Source organism: Notothenia rossii (assembly GCF_949606895.1).
Source record: "Notothenia rossii genome assembly, chromosome: 1".
In the NCBI taxonomy this organism is placed as follows: Eukaryota; Metazoa; Chordata; class Actinopteri; order Perciformes; family Nototheniidae; genus Notothenia; species Notothenia rossii.
The window spans coordinates 55,353,489-55,374,313 of NC_136912.1; the positions used below are offsets into that span (position 1 = coordinate 55,353,489).

Here is a 20,825-nt window from a genome sequence, read left to right on the forward strand (position 1 = left end):
ACACGCACGCACGCACGCACGCACGCACGCACGCACGCACACACACCTCCACTTTACATTAATTTGGCAGAAATTGCTTCACAGAAATAGAAATCACCATGTTGTCTCTTAAGTGGCATGTGAATGGCAAATAAACAAATATGTTTAGGTGCACAGAGACATTTTAAAAGGTGGCTTTTTATAGTCTAGTAAAAAATAGAAAGCAGCTGTAAGGAATTTTAAAGAAGTAATTCTTTCTTTTTCATGTAGCCAGAGGGACATTTAGTATATAAGAAGAAAGAAAAACACATACAAAAGAATGTGGATGTTCTTGTATTCTAATGGTTCAGTGGTGCTGTGAAATAAATGAAAATGTATCGAGAATGGATTTATATCAGTCCATTTTTTTGAACCAATTTATGGTTATGGTATTTATTTTTAAAAGGCAACTACAAAACATTTGTCAATCAATTTGTCTATCAATACATACCCATTGTGTTTGTTTTGTGTAGAACAAAGGGCAATTTGTCTCAAGGTGCATCTACAAAAAGAAAAGATCACAGGGCTGCAGATAACACGTCTTCATCTTGTCAAAGCCCTGGGCTCTCACTTTGTAGTTCCACGTGGTAACCCTGCACCGAGCACACCCTCTGGTTCTCTGGAGCAGAGCTGGTAACCCTGCACCGAGCACACCCTCTGGTTCTCTGGAGCAGAGCTGGTAACCCTGCATCCCGTCGGAGGCTTTTTAAAGAGCTGCTCATAGCCCTTAAGTGCAGGGCAGCTGGGGTCAGTCACCTGAGGAGAATGCCCCACGTATGATGTAAACACAGCAGGTGTCCACACCTGATCCTCTTTCCAGGCATGCATGTAAATACTTCTAACAGAAACAACTGCCCTTTGAACTGTGATATGCAGTCACTTTAGAAAATATTATTCTGAATGGTAGTCTCTACGTAGCAAAAAAGAAAACCACAAGTAGGAGTCATTCCCACCCAGGGGTCTGTCATGGAAAATTGCAAATGCAACACTCTATTAGAGGGCATATCTTCCAGTAGCTTACAGTAGTATTGATTTCATTTAATATGAACAATATGTACAAAGGTATGCACCAATACAGCCTGGTACTACATGAGTCGAGCGTTCAAGGTTCAAGGCTTTTATTTGTCATATGTCATTTGTATTTGTCATATGCCTTGATGATGCTGATAAATGGAGGTCTAAAAATGTCCTGCCCTTGAATGACTCCAAATGATAGATCCTTATCGTAACCCTTCCTGGTGTCATGGGTAGGATTATTAACAGTCTCTGGTTTAGTATGGGTTCCTAATCTCATCATTTCTGAGCCTGTAAACTCACAGCTGTTTTTTGGTGTTCAGATGACTTCAAAGTTATATTTGAGTATTTTGTTAAAACTTAAAAATGTATGTTTTAATTGCTATCGTCATAATAATTGTATTATTCATATTTATGTATTTTTTGTTACTTTTTAAATTCTTGTTTTATAGTAAAGCTTTTCATACAAATAACAGGACATAGACTGAAGTTGTATTTATTTAGCCAGACACAATATGCTTTGGTTGATTTTGGTTGATCTGCACAAACATCAAGAAGCATGTTGGCGCTTTGATCATGAAAGTTATTAAATGAGCCGTAGCAAGGAGCTGGTGTCTATATTGCACTATAGTTGAATGTGTTAAAATATGAATGGACTGCATTTATTTAGTGCTTCTCCAGTCAGTGCGACCCCTCACAGCACTTTTACAATCACTCATTCACACACATGCATGCAGAGGCAGAGGCAAGTTCACCTGCCCGAGGAAATGAACATTCACACACATTCATGCATCAGTCTTTGCCATGTTGACTGCAGCGATCAGCTGGGATTGAACCCCCAACCTTATGATTAGAAGACGACCACACTACGTCACAGTCACAGCTGCAGTGGTTAATGCAGTATTTATTGGAATAGATTTTCACAGGTGGTTCGAAATGCATTGTTTTTTAAGTGAAATTCTTGTTTCAGTTTTACAATTTTAGAAGACAAATGACTTTATGCTCAATGCCATGCCACATGTTCACACATGATCTTCTGGACACATCCTGATGGCACCATATGCAAATGTTCTTGCGGGTCAAAAGGCGAAGTGGCCAGGACTGGAAGGCAGAGGAATGTCAGATATTTAAACATGTTTGACAGTTGAAACCATCATTGACCTTCGAGGGGGCTTTAACTGGCTGCAGGGATTGAGCAGTGCAAAAATAATCCTCCCCCGTCAAACGTCACTCAAACTCAGCATAACACAAGTCATCATCCAGCTTAGTTTCCCTCCAATTTCAGGATAGGCGGAGAGACTCGTGGAAATTGGTACGTTAACCGGCAGCCATGAAATCTGTGAATTTGTTGGACTACAATAGATCAAACAGAGCTGGATTTGGGTAATTAAGCGTCCTTGAAGCCTGTTGATGTGAAAAGCTGTTGTTACACCTCCATTCTACGGGAGTAAGGACATGTTGGGGGACTGGTTGCTAGGTGGCAGGGGTGACAAGGGGTGAGGGGGGGAGGCAGAGCAGGCAAGCTAATCAGAACAAGTCTAGATCATAGAATATCATCCAAGGACTTCTTGTTGGACTTCGAATGACACTGACCTTCTGCGAATACCCTTAATTGTGTGGGATGATCTCTTGAATAAAGTCCTCAATCAAAGTCACAGACCCACTAAGAAAGCCTTGTGACTGGAGATGTACAAATATGTAAATAGCTCCTTTAATTGACTATGTTTGGGTTTATTTACACAACGGATTAAAGGCACAGCCCACTTATTTTAAGTGGATATATTACCATGTGTGAGGGGTTATGAACGTGTCACGACACCGGGTCAAGCAGAGTGATGATCACAAAGGCAAAGTTGACATTTTGCTTTTAGTCTAATCTTGCTTTTATAGTGTCTGGCTTAATGTGGCATTAAAGAGCTGCTGTACTGGATAGAAGTAAACAAAAAGTCAGATTAGAGCTAAGGTTTGGATATAAAAGATGTAAGGGGGGGGGGCGGAGTCAAACGTGATGTGACACCACAGTCAGTCTCAGCTCCAGCAGGCTGAATGCGTGCCGAGCATTGAGTTTCCCAACATGTTTTCAAAGCATTCAGATAAAGCACAGGGGAGGCAGGCATGGAGCCCATTACCCTGCTACAGTATATCCTTGGGAAAGAAAGACAAATATATATAGCTTACACGCTATATCTGTAAAATGTGTGATTTGCTTTTATCTGAAATCAAAGAGATGCTCACAAATCTATTAAACGCCACCTTTTGTTTTTTAATAATGCATCATCCTGGGACCAAAGCCAGCTTTTCAAGCAAAATGTAGACTTTTGTTCTGAACAAATATAATTAGATTTATTTTGAAGATACTCTGTGCAATGTTGAAGCTAATTTGTATTTAGTAAAGTACAGTCCTTGATGAGATATTCCCAGAGGCTGGGAGGCCCAGTTTGTATTTTCAACCAGCATAAAATCCTTGAATTAAAGAAAACTCAAGGGCCTTGCACTTTCCAGAGATTGTCGACGGCAGAACGTATTGAGATTAGAACGGATGTCTCTGTGGCATTGACTGCTCTTTTCTGAGAGATGACAGTACTTTGTCATTCTTCCCAGTCATGTACATTTCTATAAAAAGGTTTAACGTTGTTCAATGCATTCAAAGGCTTGAGGCCAGGCCTATGACAGTCTCATTCTGCTCTTGACATGATTAAATGTAATGCCTTTTAAACTTATTATAAATATGTTTAGTGGGTATTTTATTAAATGTGATTTATTGGTACACCTACGAAAGTGTTTGAAAATGGACGATGAAACACAAATGATACTAGACAGAGGTAGACAGAAGCCAGGTTTCAATCCAAATGTATCTCAAATATTAACAATGAAATGTAGTTATTATATATTTTTGTATTATATCATACAACTGCAGAATAAGGGAGCGCAACAAAATGCCGTTATTAAAAGAGAGCAGTCAAACCTCCAGCAATGAAAAGCAATAGAGAAAACATATGTATTTTAATGTCCAAATGATGTGCGTAAAAAAAGATAGATAACATTTTGAGTCCGCTGTCACAGGAAGATTCTATCAGCAAGTTAGCCCTCCTGAACACCTTAGTGAGCGCTTTGAAAACACTGTCTCCGGCTGACTTCATGTTATCTTTTGAACAAGGAACCTCTAAAGGGGTCTTAAATACAGTGGGCACTTTGACATTCATATTGATAGCAGACCTGCAGACATTGAGCTGCAAGTCTCAGGCAGTCAAATCATCATTTGCTCTTCAGTGTTTCCCCTACCATTGTCTTGGCGGGGCGCTGCGCCCTGCCAACGGAGCCCCGCGCCCTGCCTGAAAATTGAAGGTTTTTTTTTTTTTTTTTTTTAATTTACATTTTTTTTTTTTATTATTTAAAAAAAAATATATATATATAGCACCAAATTGCAACTGAAGTAATATATCTACGGTCACTTTCACATTGAACATGTGCTCTTTTATTAAATAAACTAAACGCCTATGTTATTTATCCAATGTGCATGTTTCAGTGTCCACAGCCTTGCATATTCACATTCTCCCTCCGCTCTGTTTCTGAAGGGCGGGGCTCCCCCCCCCCACACACACACACTCACGAGAATGCACACACTCACAATCAGAGACAAGAGCGGAGGAAAGGAGGAGAACAACAGCTCTGCAGTCTGCCCGTTTGTGTGTCCCCCCAGTTTCAATTTTGTTTATTATTATTTTTTAACCGCAAGCCGTTATCGTCACAGGAGAAGGACACACACAGCCTGCCCAGGTGGACGCGCGCGAACGCGACAACGAACGTAGCGTGCGCATTCTAAAAATAGCTCACAGATGGTGAGCAGGTACCGCGGTTTTGAACTACAGTATTGAATTTGACAGAAAACAACAATCAAACGCCAGCAGAAGAATAGTCTAATGAGTTGGGTGAAAAAAAAGACAGGAGATGTGAGTTGGTTTATTCAGTAAATTAGCTCAGGATAATTGGATGTTCTGTCACTTGTTGATGTGAGGCTAATGCAGGATTTGCTAGCTTGATGCTACCGACATTTAGCGGCAGTGACTCAACAAATTGCCACTTAAAATGTATCGTCAGCAATGTATGACAAGCAGACTGCTTGTTTAATGTTAGACTCACACCAATAGCTCAATATGATCATAACACGATTGCTTTCATATCAGAGATCAGATGAGGTGGAGCTGCGTCCAGCAATAGAGGATGAGGCAGAGAGAAGCAGCAGCAGCACAGGGTTGCAGCAGGTATGTTATATGCTGTAGTCAGGTGATTTAAATGTATCAATGAAAGGAAGAAGTGTAGGCTACATGATAAGAAGGGAATACAGTTTGAATTAAAGTAATAAAGTACAGAGTAACACTGTACTTTATTACTTTTTAATGTACAAATACTTTGTTACTGTACGATATCAATAACAATAATCCACAGCCCCTCTCTCTGCTCCAAAGGATAAAAAAAATCTGGGTGCCCCGAATTTTTTTTTCGAGGTACCCGAGCAGCACCCTGCCAAGGCAGTAAACCTAGGGGAAACACTGCTCTTACATAAGCAACTTTGGCTTCTTAGCTTGCTCACACCTTTGATGACATGATTTGGTTATGACAGTTGGACATATTCCATATTTACAGAATTAAAGGAGAATTCAAACTAACTGCAAGTAATAGGGTTAGATTAAAAAAAGCTAAGTGGGTACATGTATACAGTACACATACATATGAGCAGCTGTTTATGAGACAAATGAAATTAGACGGTGTAAACCCCCAACAGAGAAGTCTTTCAAAAATTCGTAAAGGTTAAAAACGGTTTATTGTGCTCATCTCAAAGGATGATGGCAAGCAGCTCCTCATTGCATGGCCATAGTATGCTGCACATATGTATGCATACTGTACACACAAAGAGATCAGACCATACTGCACATTTGCAATACACCCTCCCCCACCTGCACACACAAACACAGATCTCTATTTGATCTAATAGTCTATGACAAATGACGTGCCATACTTGGCCACACAGCTGGAAAGACCTCATGTTTTCAGTCCTGCTCATACTGTGACCACCTCTGTTTTGAAACGTTATAAACAGGTGGACTGATGAAGTGATTTCAGTGGTGCTGATGTTGTACTAAAGTAAACCAAAGCTTTTTATTTACCTTAAAATTCTACATACTCAAACTATCAACTAAAGGACTTGAGTAGTGAATGAAGCCGGACAGAGTTTTGCATAAAAGTGTCTGAAATGAGTTGTCTTCCCATGGCGTCTGGGCTCAGTCTTTCAGTTTGAAGAGCTGAAATATCCCAGAGAGGTTTGAAGACTGCTACGCTTTCCATTTAACAAGAGCAGGTTGAGGTGGTTCAAGTACCCAATCTGCACGGCTCACACACTCCTCCCTGTGGAGGCATTTCAGGGATATCCAATTGGAAAGAAGCCCCAGGGCTACACTAGAAAGAGCTGGAGGGATTAACTATCCAAACTGCCCTGTGAAAGCCTCGAGGTTCTCCAGTAGGAGTTGGGAGCCAATGTCGCCATTTTTGAGATTGGAAAGTAGCCCAAAAATATAAAAAAAGGACACCAGAATAAAAGAGGGAAGGTTGAATATGGTTGGCTGTTGCCTAAAACTCAAAATATGTTTTATGTGGGATGAAAATGTTCTTACCTTTGGTGGAACAGCTGGTCCAGCAGTGTAGGGAACCAGGCTTGGTGGAACATCTGTGATGTAGGTCTTTCTGGGGTCTGGCAGTTGGTATGCTTGGGCGGGGGCAGGCTCAGCTCTCCTGGAGCTTAAGCCACATACTTGGTGAACACCTGGATGGTGCTGATCTTGATACGCACCCTGGGCCATCTGGGAGAAGCCAGGCTGTGGTGGTCCATAGGCAAAGTCAGGGCCTTTGGGCTGGGCAGGCATGTACTGCACCTGTGCAGGGCTGCGAATGGGTTGCTGGCCGAAATGCTGCCCTATTGGGGCCTGATGCTGGGGGCCGGGCTGGGCGGACCTCACCTGAACATTGAAGGTGGGCTGGCTCGGGGTGGAGGCTGTAGCGTAGGAGGCTGGGACCGGCTGAGGAGCTGTTTGGATTTGAGGCTTGGTCACCGGGCTGGCAGAAGAAGGGAGGGTAGACGAGCCGCCCCCTGGTGCCTGAGGTTTGGGTGTAGATTTCTTGGTGGCAGTCAAAGGTGGCTGGGTTGGAATGACCATACGCTTGTAACCAGTCACTGGAGCGTTTGGGGTGGAGGGTGCAGATGGGACAGAGTTCTGAAACACAGCACAAGAGTTTGGCTCTGGTTAAACAAACAGCCGGAGGACTACATTTCATGAAAAACACATCGCACTGTCTAGGCTGGAAATAAACATCTACGCACAACTAATCTAAAGAAAAACTTTGCCAGCATGTCAATAGGCTCACAAGGTAATTCCAAATATTTTAATGTAATCATTATAATATTGGCTAATAAGGAATAAATACAAAGCATTGCTGAGGCTGATGGGAACGTTATTAGTTGTACAGATATTTGGTGATAAAGTATGGAATATCTTAAAATGTTGACCTGATGATGATCCTTGATGAAAGTCAACGATCACGAAAGTAATAACAATTCATTATTGTGTGTCTCGAAATACATGACAATCCTTCCAAACATCTTTGTGAAAATCTCACTGAAAAGCTTGAATGTCCTAACTTTCATAGAATCCAATTGTGTGGTTAGTTTCAGCCCAACAGCTCAACAGTGTCATCCCTGGAGCCATGCTGCTAGCAATAGGCGCTTTCACACTTTTCAGTACTTTTCCCACAAAGGTTCATCAGAACTTAGTTCATGAGAACTAAAGAGTTCCCATGAACCAAGTACAGATCGCGTTCCCTAAATTCCTGGGGAAGGATTAGGCAAATGAGCCGCTGATGTCACTTCTTCTTCTTCTGCTTTGGGTTTACTGGCAGGCCGCAAACAACTTCACGATGTATACTGCCACCCGAAGTCCCCGGCCGGAAGTCCCCGGAGTTGGGGACTGGCTTCATTAGAAGCTGCTGGGACTCCCAGCAGCTTCTACTAAAGCCTTCCTAGTACATCGCCAGAACGCCGACACCTCATCTCCACCGCTCCCATGTTTTATTTTGTGTTGCCATAAGTTAGTCTCTCTGCGTTTCTGCGCTGGGCTAAAGCTAATGCTAATGTGAGGATAATAAAATGGCGGCTTCACAACACTTTTTTTGAGTTTTACGGGTCGTGGTTTGCATTCCGCCCAGCCAATCAGACATAGGAACCTTTTTCTCCCACGAAAGTACCTGCTCTCTAGCAGCGACGGAAAAGGGGGTGGAAAGGTTCTGATTGACTCATTTTAGTTCCAGCTCTTTTTGGTGTGAACGCGACATTTCGGAACTATATCGGAACTAAAGTGGGAATAGTACTGCGGTGTGAACGCGGCTAATGATGAAAGCACAACAGGACCAACTGAAAACAGTTGTATTGAACCTCTATTTACTGATACAGTGGTTTACGCTCAAATGATTATCCACCCTGCCGCCCCAGAGCCAATTACAATGCTACCTCGATAGCAGATGCTCTACAGCCACAAGAGCCCATAATCTATGGCTAATAAAGCCAGACAGGAAGGAATAAATTGTTTGGTAGAGGACGCCATGACAGCAGATTGGCAATGGCACTTGACACTTGTGCTGACTCCAGCTGCTTGGACGGGAAGGATGTTAAATCACTGAGATTTGTGGCGCTGGTGTTCCTGGGAAGAGACGGCTGTAATGCAGCAACACAAGGGATTGTCACCATCTGAACAACTGTGGCATTTTGATCTAATGTTCAATGGTTACATTTGATGCAAAGGCCAAACTAATACAGGATACAGCAGTGAGTGTCTCACAGAATAACAACGTTTCACTCTGATGTCAGAGGCTCCTACCCTAAGTGTCTGTCATGTAAGTAATAATTGTTTTTCACCACCACTACATATCGGTGTCAGACGTTCAGCCATTCTAAAAAGGGTCTTTCATTAACCTTGGATGGCCTTATTAGGTTACTGCCTGAAGCCGAACAAGCTGAGTCAATTACTAAATTTACAGCACTTCGGGAACAAAAGTGAACACTTGTAGTCTTTAGACCTTTTGCAACTCAGTTTGATGGGGTGTCTTCTAAATTGGGGCAGAGCAACAATTTCAATTGATTTCCCTTAAAGGTTGATCAAAGCATGCTGCACAGCATTGCCCCATATAACTGTGTTTTTCTGCACTGCTGCACTACATTACGAGACACTAAGAGACACTTTAGTTTGAATTGAATCAGAATCAGAGTATTGGTTGGAGGTGCATGCATGAACTTTGTCTAAATCCTATCTAATCAAAGTCAGAGGGGAGCCCTAAGGGACCATTCAAAGCTCCAGAAAATATGCTCTGCTCTCACTCCGATTCCTGTCTCAGTGATTAATGCTGATGTTAATTTGAAAAAGTGTGTCTGTCTGCATATGTATGGAAAATCTCCTCGATGCCCTTCAGGAAGTAAAATTACTTAATTTAAATGTTTCATGGGTTTTAAATACTCTAGATTATTAATTTATCTTTAAGGCCTTAAAACCTACAGTAGCATTTAGTTAGCAAAGCAGTGGAAATGCAAATTGGCCCCGTGAAAATAATTACACTGTCATGGTACATTTTCCACAAATTACATAAAGAGAATAGATTCACGCCTTTCTGAGGGTGATGAAACTAATAAATAAATAAATGTCTATATTATGGCAGGAACCTGAAACTATATTGGTTTAACAAGATCCTTATCATAATCAAACAAGAACAACAAGATTTGTCACATTATTTTGATCGATTTTTTATACCAAATTCAAAATCTTTACTAAATATGTTTTATTTGGTTATAACACATAACATACTTTTACCTCATCTTAATTTAAAAACGTGGTATGTTGTTAAAAAAAAGTGTTTATACTTATTTGTGTTGGTTTTACAACTAAGATCTATTTGGCACAAATATATAAAATCATATCCCAATTTCTTTCCACTGATAGTTGATACAATGTGACGATTTGGAATGATTTCATAATGAAAAGGCTTGTTATCATGCACACATAAATGAAGACTCCATATTTTATAATCCACTAAAGTCTGCTTGTGAACCCAGTTTGTGTCTGGAGGTCCGAGCTCAGATAGAGCATCGTACAGCGGGGGGGTCTCTAACCCCCGCTCCGCTCCGCTCCGCACACGCACGCACGCACGCACGCACGCACGCACGCACGCACGCACGCACGCACGCACGCACGCACGCACGCACGCACGCACGCACGCACGCACGCACGCACGCACGCACGCACGCACGCACGCACGCACGCACGCACGCACGCACGCACGCACACACACACACACACACACACACACACACACACACACACACACACACACACACACACACACACACACACACACACACACACACACACACACACACACACACACACACACACACACACACACACACACACACACACTTTTAGAAAAGTTTTCCTTAATGCCTTCAGTGAAGTGAGCCCTCACTCTACACTGTAATTCAGACTGACTTTGCAAACAACTTAAGTGTGAAATTTCACAGAGCCTCTGAAGAAAGCCTTTTGACACATTAAAACAGATTAGGAGAGACTATACAGGCCTTAGGGGGCCGGAGTAAAATTGTTAACTTTGCATTTCAAACCACAAGGGTGGGGGGATTTTTTAAGCAAGCTTGGGGAAAACCCCTTAAGAGGAAGAAGTTCTGCGTCTTTTCAGACTCATCTCAGACCTTGGATATTTTTCACTCAACTTTATCCTGAATACAAAGTGGATCCTCTCCACTGTTAGCTCCACTGTCCAATGGCATCGCTCTATTTCAGCAGCTTGCACTCTGAGCGCAGGAGAATTCAGTCAACACTAAAGCGTTCCCCAATCTTCCTCCATTTTTAGTCACCTCCTGTCTGCGTAATCAGGCACAATAGTCACATTTAACAATCCATCAGCCTAGTGCAATTGAGGGTATCAATTTGCTTCCTAAAATAGTTGGAGATAAGGCACATTAAATATGATTAAGCAATGTCTCTGAGGCACATGGCGAGACCTCTAGCTGTTTCAACTATCTCTCCGTTTGCAGATAAAGTGTGTTATACACACACTGTCTATCTTATATCAGCTTATTTTTATGGCTGCTTAAAGTGATAGCTGCATAACGACCCCCGTCTCTACAAGGGAATATTCCAACACTGTTTCATCAACAACATATACTGTACATTAAAGCTATGGTTTACTTTATTACATTATAATTAGAAAAATGGCCACATTGACTGGTTTTATTAATCTCAAATAAATATATAGGATGTTTACTTTTCTTAAGCTTATTAAATGTTTTTTTTTACACGCACAACAAACACTAAAACATTACAACAAAACAATTAAAGAGACATTTTAGGAAGGTGTATTTCGTAGGGCTGTTAGCATTATTGTGAATTGTTAAGTACATTTGACAGCATGCACAACTACAGTATCTGCAGATGCATTCCCATCCATCTGTGTGAATGTCCATTATTCATTTGTGCAACAGATAAAGAAATTGGAAATGCTGGATATGTGAAAAGGTTAAATGTAGTTTCCCATTCTATCGCTTTACAATGGCTCATTGTTTTTTTGTTTGTGATGTACTATACAGAAAATGAATACACACTTATAATACAGAGTGAGATATGAATACACAGGCACTCTTTTCAGTTTTACCACCAACCATAAACACTATCAAGTTGAACATTAGGTCCATGTTTTGAAATGTATATTGTTATGTAATCTGCAAAAAACTGGGTTTCAGAAAAGAAAGTATGTAATATTCCTAGTATGATGTAACAACATAATATAAAGTAGGGCGTGTTACTCACTGATGCAACTAAAATGTTTTTTTTCCCTGGGCTTCTGGGTGGAGAAGAGAAAAAGTCCCCGGGAGTCACCGATGGTGGCGTTTCCGCAGGGCTATTTCAACAGAAGAGGGAAATGTGTGTTTTGTGGCTCTCACACAGCACAAACTAATAGTTTCATTCACTTCCTGCAGTTCTACAGGCCGTCTCTCTCAGCAGTGACTCACCCCTGTAATGAGCTCTTGTTCATGCACTTGTTGTGACCCGTTGTGCTCCAGGAGGTGAAATACTGTCCATCGCTTACAGTGTGTCGATATCATCAATTCCAGAGACTGGAAACTCTAACTGTTCTCTCTGAGGCTATCTGTGTGTGTGTGTGTGTGTTATGATGCCAAGCCTTTTAGCATTGTTGCTAGGCCTTCATGGTGTACAGAGGCAGGTTATATGGACTGTCACAGCTTCTTGGCTCACACTAAATCTGTCATTGGTTCACCCTGTTAATAAAAGACATAGGGGTGATACTGTGCGGTTTATTTGACTAACAAACATTGACGGAACACACTGAGCGCCCGCAGGCGTGCTTCTCTCCACAGTTGGTTGCCCCTGTCAAAACTCAGAACCTGCTGCCAGATTGACCTTAAGGTCAATGGGTGCCACCGGCTCTGTAGCAATATCTCTGTTTTTTATGCATCAACAATGCAATCAAAGAGAAAAGCAGCGTAATAAACAAACAGAAAGGAAAAGTTAAACGCCACTGAGACCTGTCATCACAGAGCTGGAGTGTCAACTTGAAACAGTCCTGGCAGCTCCAGGATATAAGCAGCAGCAACACACACTCGTGGCGTCAGAGCCCTGAAGAGTTCAAATATCCATTGCAAAAAATAGTTGCCTTCGGCTTTGACCTTTTATGAGGAATAAAAGAGGCTGGTTAGCATACCACTGTCATGCCTGGGACAGCAGCAGGAGCCATCGTTCCTCAGCTGACTGTCAATATGGAAGAGAAATCTACTATTTAAACACTGACCTTTGTGTGCACTGGAAATCAAATGACAAAGCAGCAGTGATAACTTGAATGTGCATTATAACGTGTTTTGTCTTAAAGGTGGGGTAGGTAATTCACTTCAGAAGCACTTGTTATATTCCATGGAATGCTCTTAACATCCCGATAGCAATTATATATTAAATGCTTTGACAATAAATACATTAAAAAAAAAAAAATCTGAGCTAAAATAACTGGATGGCCAACCTGCCTGTCAGCCTTCCATCTGTGCACAAATGTATCTCGTGCCCTCATTGGTCATGTGCACGTTTGTGTGTGTTGGAGGAGGGGCTCTGTAAGGAAGTCTGAAGGAAGGGGCATATTGTTTTCGGCTGCGTACTTTCAAATTCTAGCGCACTCGAGCTGGTTTCTCCATTCTTACCTACCCTTCCTTTAAGAGAAGCTTAGATCAGAGTGTCTTAGTTGAGAGTGAGTCAAAACAACAGGACGGCAACACACATGGACAAAGTAAAAAGAGCTCCAAAAAAACAAGGGCACTATGGCCCTATGAGGTATGAATGCATTTAAGTGGGTTTTTTTATGTAAAGTTTATCTCAAGACAACAATAACATGCTATTTCCTCAAATGAAGATGATTAAGAGCCTGGAACCCTGTGATGTCAAACACAATACAGGATAACTATCCATAATCATGCAGCATTGTACACAAATAGAGTGCTAACTGTAAGTGAAACTCGGTTACCAACAGAAGAAATTAGAAACCTACATCGAAAATAACATTGACATTTATAATATTGTAAATTTCTAAATAATCAACCTCGGAGTTGCCTTGCTCAAAAGTATGTTCGCTGAGTTTCCTTCATAATACCGCTCTATGCTATTTATAGAATTTTTCTTTTTTGATCAAAGGACATTTCTGAGGGAGGAACACTGAAATAATGAAACAATCAGTGCTAACAGACTTTAATAGAGTTCGGACAGACAGAGAACAAGTTCACAGTATCTGAAAAACCTTCAGAATAATCCTGTGCAACATCATCCTGTATCCTTCAACTATTTTTGCTAAACAAGGTATTTATATTAGTCCAATGACACCAGCCCAACAGAAGACGCCTTTATTCTAAGCTAAGCTAATTAGCTACATATTTAGCCCACTGATAAGAGAATGGTTTCAATATTTTCATCCTTCAACAAGAATTCAAATGTATTTCCCAAAATGCCAAATTATTCTTTCAATCTGATTCAACAATAATGACATAATAATATTTAGTTTTGTTTTTTTGTGCCAGGTATTACCAGCTATCTACAATGTTGTAATGTGTACAAGATAGTCCATTTGTTTTTGCCCAATAAGAACTGGCTTTCCCAGTTATAGCAGCTTTTATTTAAACACAATCTGAATGGTTCTACGTGACATGAAATATGTTGATTCAATGGTTATCCACGTGTTTATAAAAAAAACTCTGAACCCCCCCCCATAGAGGTAGAGTTGAAGTGTAAGAGATGATGTGCTCCTGAAGGCATGCAGAATTGAAATGGAGGCCATCCCTTGAGATGCCTCCAGATTTTGAGCCCCATAAGGGGGGCAGAAGAAAGGTCACAGCCCTAACACTCTCTTAGGGAGCTGAGACACAGCCAGGGTGGTCCGCAGTCTGCACTCCCTGCCACCAATCAGCAGACCCCATTATCAGTGGGAGCCGTGGGATTGAGCAGCCTATCATTTTGCCATGTTGTGACAGCGAGTGCCATCCACAGTGCCATGCCTGCTGAGAGGGGGGGTGTCATGCAGGGCTTGACTGGCACTGAGTGATGGGAGCCTCCTCAGGGCGCTCTTTGGGAAGGGTCCATCTCAGCAGCATTCCAAGCACTTGGCTTCAGCTCAACTGTCAGCAGACTGCTGTAATGCCCATTAGTTTTGTGTGGACATGAAAACTTATCCCACAGACGTCTTCTCTGATACAGAGAAGAGTGAGACGCTTTAGTTCACTTGCCTTTTTTACTGTTTGAGTAGAAAGCAAACCAAGGGGACGAAGATCTGAATGTTCCAACTTATCTGCTATTGGTCAGATGACGATTTAGCAACGAACAATATTTTAGTGGTTCCAGTGTAGCAAGATTATATACAGATAACAGATATTGGATCAAAACATTAAACCAAGTTGGAAATGAAACATGACATTTACGCCCTTATTGTTTCAATGTTTAATTCAGACAAAAGGTGTAAACTAAAAGCGAAATTGTCGATTGCCAAGATTCAGCAAGTGCGTTCCCCCCCCTTTTTTCCCCCGACTGTTTACATGCATGCAACTGAGGCTTTCTAAAACGTGTTTGCTCTTTACTTTTCTGACTACAAACGCACTACTAATGGAAGCGAGAAGACTCCCAGACCAAAGTCTTGTCTTGTTGCCTTCAGATTCTGCATTCACATGCAGTCTATATATAGAGATCAAAAGAAAGCAAACTAACTTGAGGTTTGCAAACACCCTTAGATCTTCCATTTGGGTCCTTTGATGCAAGAGTTTCTTGACCTCTTTGTTCGAAAAGGACAAATGGCAAAACAGTAGGGACCAACTGCAAAAAGATATGACCCCACTCCACACTATCAAACCAAAGTCAAGTCCCAAGCCAGGTTACAAATACTACCAACAGAGTGAAACTGTGTGTTCTCTCACTACATGACAATCTAAAAACACATTGACTGCAGAGTTTACTAATGGAAACGTGAACTCTGAAGTCCATGTCACACGGTCACAACCTTTTCCATCACAGGCACTAAAGAGCTTAAAACCTGCTTCATTGGACTTTCAAGAAAGCATAAACAAATGCACAACTTATTGAAACCTTATTGACATTGAAACAAACAAAGACACGGCTCCAGTGCACTTTGCTGATGTTCTGTAATGACACTCAGGCTGGTAAGTTTAGGGAGCTCAGGCTTTCAATATTTTATTCACAATGCTCCACATTATTGTTACACAGTGTTTGGATGAATCAGGACCAGAGACCAACTTAGATCTCATGAAACTGGACTGAATCAGATCAGAACAAGGTTTTAATGGATGCAGTGCATTAGAGTTTAATTGGGATGAAGATGTCATGGCTTCATGGAACTAAATGGTTACTTCATGGGTATTACAGTGGATAACTAGTAAAGGGTCAGCTTCTGTGGAAACGTTTATATTAAACAAATACACTGCATGATAATAGTTTCAGTGACCATAGTAACATAATATAAAAAGTGTCATAACTGGAAAACAAAGAAAATGTGCTTTTTCTCTGTGCTTATTAGCAGAATATGAATGCTTTAAATAAGGGGTGTCAAACTCAAATACACAGTGGGCCAGCATTTTAAAAATCGGTACTAGTCGAGGGCCGGAATGGTTAAATGTTTATTGCAAAACTTATTGAAATAACTTATCGCACATATTAAACCTGGAACTAACAATCTTAAATAATTGCCTGTTATTAAAGCTTTAAAATGAAACGTAGAATACATGAAAAATCAGTTGCATTAATTTCGTATGGCTCTATCTGCAGCTTTTCCGGAGTCATTTCTTATGATTACATTTTTCCAGAGGCCAACAACAGCTTCAAAAAAACTATTTCCTTCAAAGAAAAAAAAAAACATACCCTGTTGTCGTGAGAGAAAAAGTGCAAAAAGGAACCTCAGTTTGCTGCTCTGTGATGCACACTAGGTCAAGCCAGATACTTGGCATCTCATCTTGGGTGCAAGTTCATCAATGTTTGAGCTCAGGCTCTGAGCTGAGGAAGCCCTCAGGATTGAGTGAAGGTGTGCGTGCAATATACCGGCGGGCCAGATCTAACAGTAATTAGAAATGATCCTGCGGGTCGAAATTAAATCCACCACGGACTGAGTTTGACATGTATGCTTTAAAGCCACCTGCTTCAAGCATTTTGCCAAAACTATCAATCTTTGCAATATCAAGATGTGTGTGCAAATCTAACCTAAAAATAAAGAAACAAATTAGATGTGAAAAACGTTTTGTGGGTTTGATTCAGAGGTGGGATAAGTACTCAGATCTTGTACTCGAGTAAAAGTAAAAGTACTCAGATCTTGTACTTCACTAAAAGTACTCAGATCTTGTACTTTAGTCAAAGTAGAAGTACTCAGATATTGTACTTTATTAAAAGTAGAAGTACTCAGATCTTGTACTTGAGTAAAAGTAAAAGTACTCAGATATTATACTTTATTAAAAGTAGAAGAACTCAGATCTTGTAGTTGAGTAAAAGTAAAAGTACTCAGATCTTGTACTTTAGTAAAAGTAGAAGTACTCAGATCTTGTACTTGAGTAAAAGTAGAAGTACTCAGATCTTGTACTTGAGTAAAAGTAGAAGTACTCAGATCTTGTACTTGAGTAAAAGTAGAAGTAGCAGAGTGTAGGAATACTCTGTTACAGTAAAAGTCATGCATTATCATCAACATATAGTTAAAGTAGCGACAGAAAAGTAGTCATTGTGCAGATTGGTCCATTTCAGAATAATATATATGATATGTTTTATAATTATTGATCATTAAAGGTATGGTAGATAATTCACTCCAGAAACACTATTTGTTGTATTCCATGGAATGCTCTTAACATCCCGATAGCAATGAATACATGAAATGCTAAAAAATGTCATCTGTGGAAGCCGTGGCGCTGTAAAAAGCACGACCAATCGTCTAAGCCAGCCCGGCTAAAATGACTGGATGGCCTACCTGCCTGTCAGCCTTCCATCTGTGCACAAACTTATCTCGTGCCCTCATTGGTCATGTGCGCATCCGTGTGTGTTGGAGGAGGGGCTCTGTCAGGAAGTCTGAAGCAAGTGGCAGATCTTTTCCGGTTCTGTACTTCAGCTGGTTTCTGCATTCTTACCTACCCTACCTTTAAAGTGTTCTCAAAGCTGGTAAAGGTGCAGCTAGTTTGAATGACTTTGTATGCAGGGTAGCTTGTGAATTTACTCCAGGTGGAACTAAAGTCTGATTTAACACTTGATTATATTTCACATCATTGATCCAGATCTGTAAAGTAACAAGAATTATTAAATACATGTAGTGGAGTAAAAGTACACCTTTTACCTCTGAATAGTAGTGGAGTAGAAGTACAAAGTAGCAGAACATGGAAATACTCAAGTAAAGTCCAAGTATCTAAAAATGGTACTGAAGGACAGTACTTGAGCAAATCTACTTACTTCCTACCTCTGGTTTAAAAACCTCTTAAGCCCCACGGACCCGGTTCCGGGGCTGAAATCGCGTCATTTGCAGGAAACAACATCAAAGGAACCTTACTATTTCATAGACCCAAAATATTTTATATCCATATAACGGGGAAAAACTATTTTAACTGATCTTTTTCATAACACAATGCTAACAGTGAGCCTCTGAATTAGCCCCGAGCAAAAAATGCTAACCTATTACTGCACCAAAAATCACTCCTAGCTCCCTTATTACTTATCCTAGCTGCACATCCAACACATCGTTTATGATCGTAAAGACACAGAATCTAACGGTGACCACCTCAACACTGAAAGATACAAACTTGCAACGTTATCAACAAAACAAGTGGCGCTAGGTAGCCCACAAAGGTAACATGGCTTACTTTGGTTTTGTCTGGTCAAAACTGGTCTTCAATGGCATTAAAACGATAACAACGATGATGTAGTTAATCCATAGGTTAATATCCAATGTGGCTGTGTCCCCTTTGAAATGTTCTGATAATCTATAAGCAATAAAACTGCAATTCCGTTTTAAAATAGTAGAGCAGGCCATTCTTACGCTCTGTAGCAAGATTGAATGCGCAAAGACGCCATCTTTTTTTGTTGTTGACATGAGTGTGTGCGGGACGATTTCCCTTAGATTCTATTGGCTATAATGGTCAGAAAGAGATGTCACATGTCAACATCGAAGAAGGGGGGCCAGAGATAAGGAAAATCCACTCAAATGGCCCCAGAAGAGGTTTTTTTTGCTAAATCTGTCTAAAAAGGTCAAATTTAACTTGTTTTGCATCAATCTTGATACAGGGTACTCATTATATGTTGTACTTTGGATTCCTAAAGTTTTTAGTCTACTAACCCATCATCCAAGGTTAGTTTTCACCAGTGGTGTAGTGGGGATTTTATTACTGGGGGGACGCTATTTTAATTAGGTCATCCCAAACAATGCCACAAAAGTGCGCACGCGCGCAGTGCACTCACAAAACGGGCAGACAGGTCCACAGAAACTACCGGTATGCTTAGTCCTACTTTAGTTACTGTACTGCAAAAAGCAGACGGCGCTGCGCTCAACACACACACACTCAAAACCATGGACACACTGGCACATAAGTTACATAAACAATTTATAGGCCTAAATTGCATAAGCTACAGTATTGCAACTAAGCAGACCTCTCTCTCTCTCTCTCTCTCAATCTATTTAAAACTCATAACAAACAAACACAATTCCCAAAGTTGTCCTGAAATTAACTTATTAAATAAATGAAACTAAAAATATAGCCTACTTATGCAAACAACATTGAATCTGGACTTGAAATTATTCTGATTATAATCCGGCCTAGCCTACATTGCAAATAAGCAGACAGCGCTGCTTTTCTCTCTCACACACACACACACACACACACACACACACACACACACACACACACACACACACACACACACACACACACACACACACACACACACACACACACACACACACACACACACACACACACACACACACACACACACACACACACACACACACACACACACACACACACACACACACACACACACACCTTGCGTTTTGAAGACTGATGAATTCTAAATGGATGAACATACTTTGCAGCCCAGTTTCCCAGCTTTGCCGTCTATCCACTGGTATTCCTCTTGTTTCCTCCGCCACATCTCCTCCTTCCATACCTCTGGCTCTGGGAAAGGTGAGCTTGAGCTAGCCAGGGGAACGTTGCTAGCGCTGCTAACGTTAACATTAGTGCTAGCATTATCCACGTCTTTAGGCGGATCTTCTGATGATGTAGTGCTAGTAGCAGCTTCACTTGTAGCTTCGGTGCTGCTAGCCTCCTTCTTGTGAATTATATTCTTTTTAGAAAAGAAGTCAAGTAAAAAAATGTTTCCTTCCATTATAGAGCTTTTTCGTTAGCGTTCTTGAGGGAAAGAGCTGCCGCAAAATCGGCGGGCGGCAAGCTGGCTCGCCGGGTGTGTCATGAACACACCGCCGCGGGGTCACGAGCGTGATCACGAATCATAATTCTTTAAGGAAATCGTTTTTATTTTGTATTATAATTACTGTAAAATGTATTATGTTTTTGTCATTATTACAACAAATACACACTTCCAACTGATAACACTGGCAATGGATTTATATGTATTATACATTTTTTTTAAATATTAACTATTAAAAAAAAAATCATGCTCCAAATAAGTGGGGGTACGGCGTACCCCCGCGTCCAACGCCCACTATACCACTGGTTTTCACTAGTACAACATATTTTTTGGACGGACACTATAATTTACAGTTTTTTACCATGTTCAATCTGAATTTTCTTTAAAATAAAAAACATCTATATTGATTCTGACTTTTCTACATCCAACTCACAGGTTTATCATTACTTTGAGAAAAAATATTATTAATTTAACCTTTTTAGAAGGGAAGATATTGTCATTTGTTCTGGGAATGTCATTTTCGAGCCTGAAACCTGAAAAACAGGCTTGGGGCTTAAGAGGTTATTAATGATTAATCACAATGTACAATATAAAGGGCACATGTTGATGGGCAGGAGGGCTGGGGATGTGTTTGACTTCTAGACACAGACATTATGACTTTGGACCTGCAGCAAATCCCCCCTCCTGTACATTTCACAACAGTGAGTGAATCAGTGGAATTCTACAATAAAACCCTGAGTA

General features: G+C 40.8%; 1 protein-coding gene across 4 annotated transcripts in view; it reads right to left on the reverse strand.

Annotated features, from left to right (window-relative positions):
* lpp (LIM domain containing preferred translocation partner in lipoma) overlaps positions 1-20,825 on the reverse strand; it is a 201,554-nt gene that overhangs the window by 68,622 nt on the left and 112,107 nt on the right. For all 4 annotated transcript variants that reach the window (XR_013807705.1, XM_079678333.1, XM_079678334.1 and 1 more), the window contains one exon: positions 6,702-7,298. Coding sequence is in view for 3 of the 4 variants with exons in the window: in XM_079678333.1 (XP_079534459.1) it covers positions 6,702-7,298 (597 nt within the window). In the remaining variant the exon portion in view is untranslated. The remainder of the gene's footprint in view (positions 1-6,701; positions 7,299-20,825) is intronic.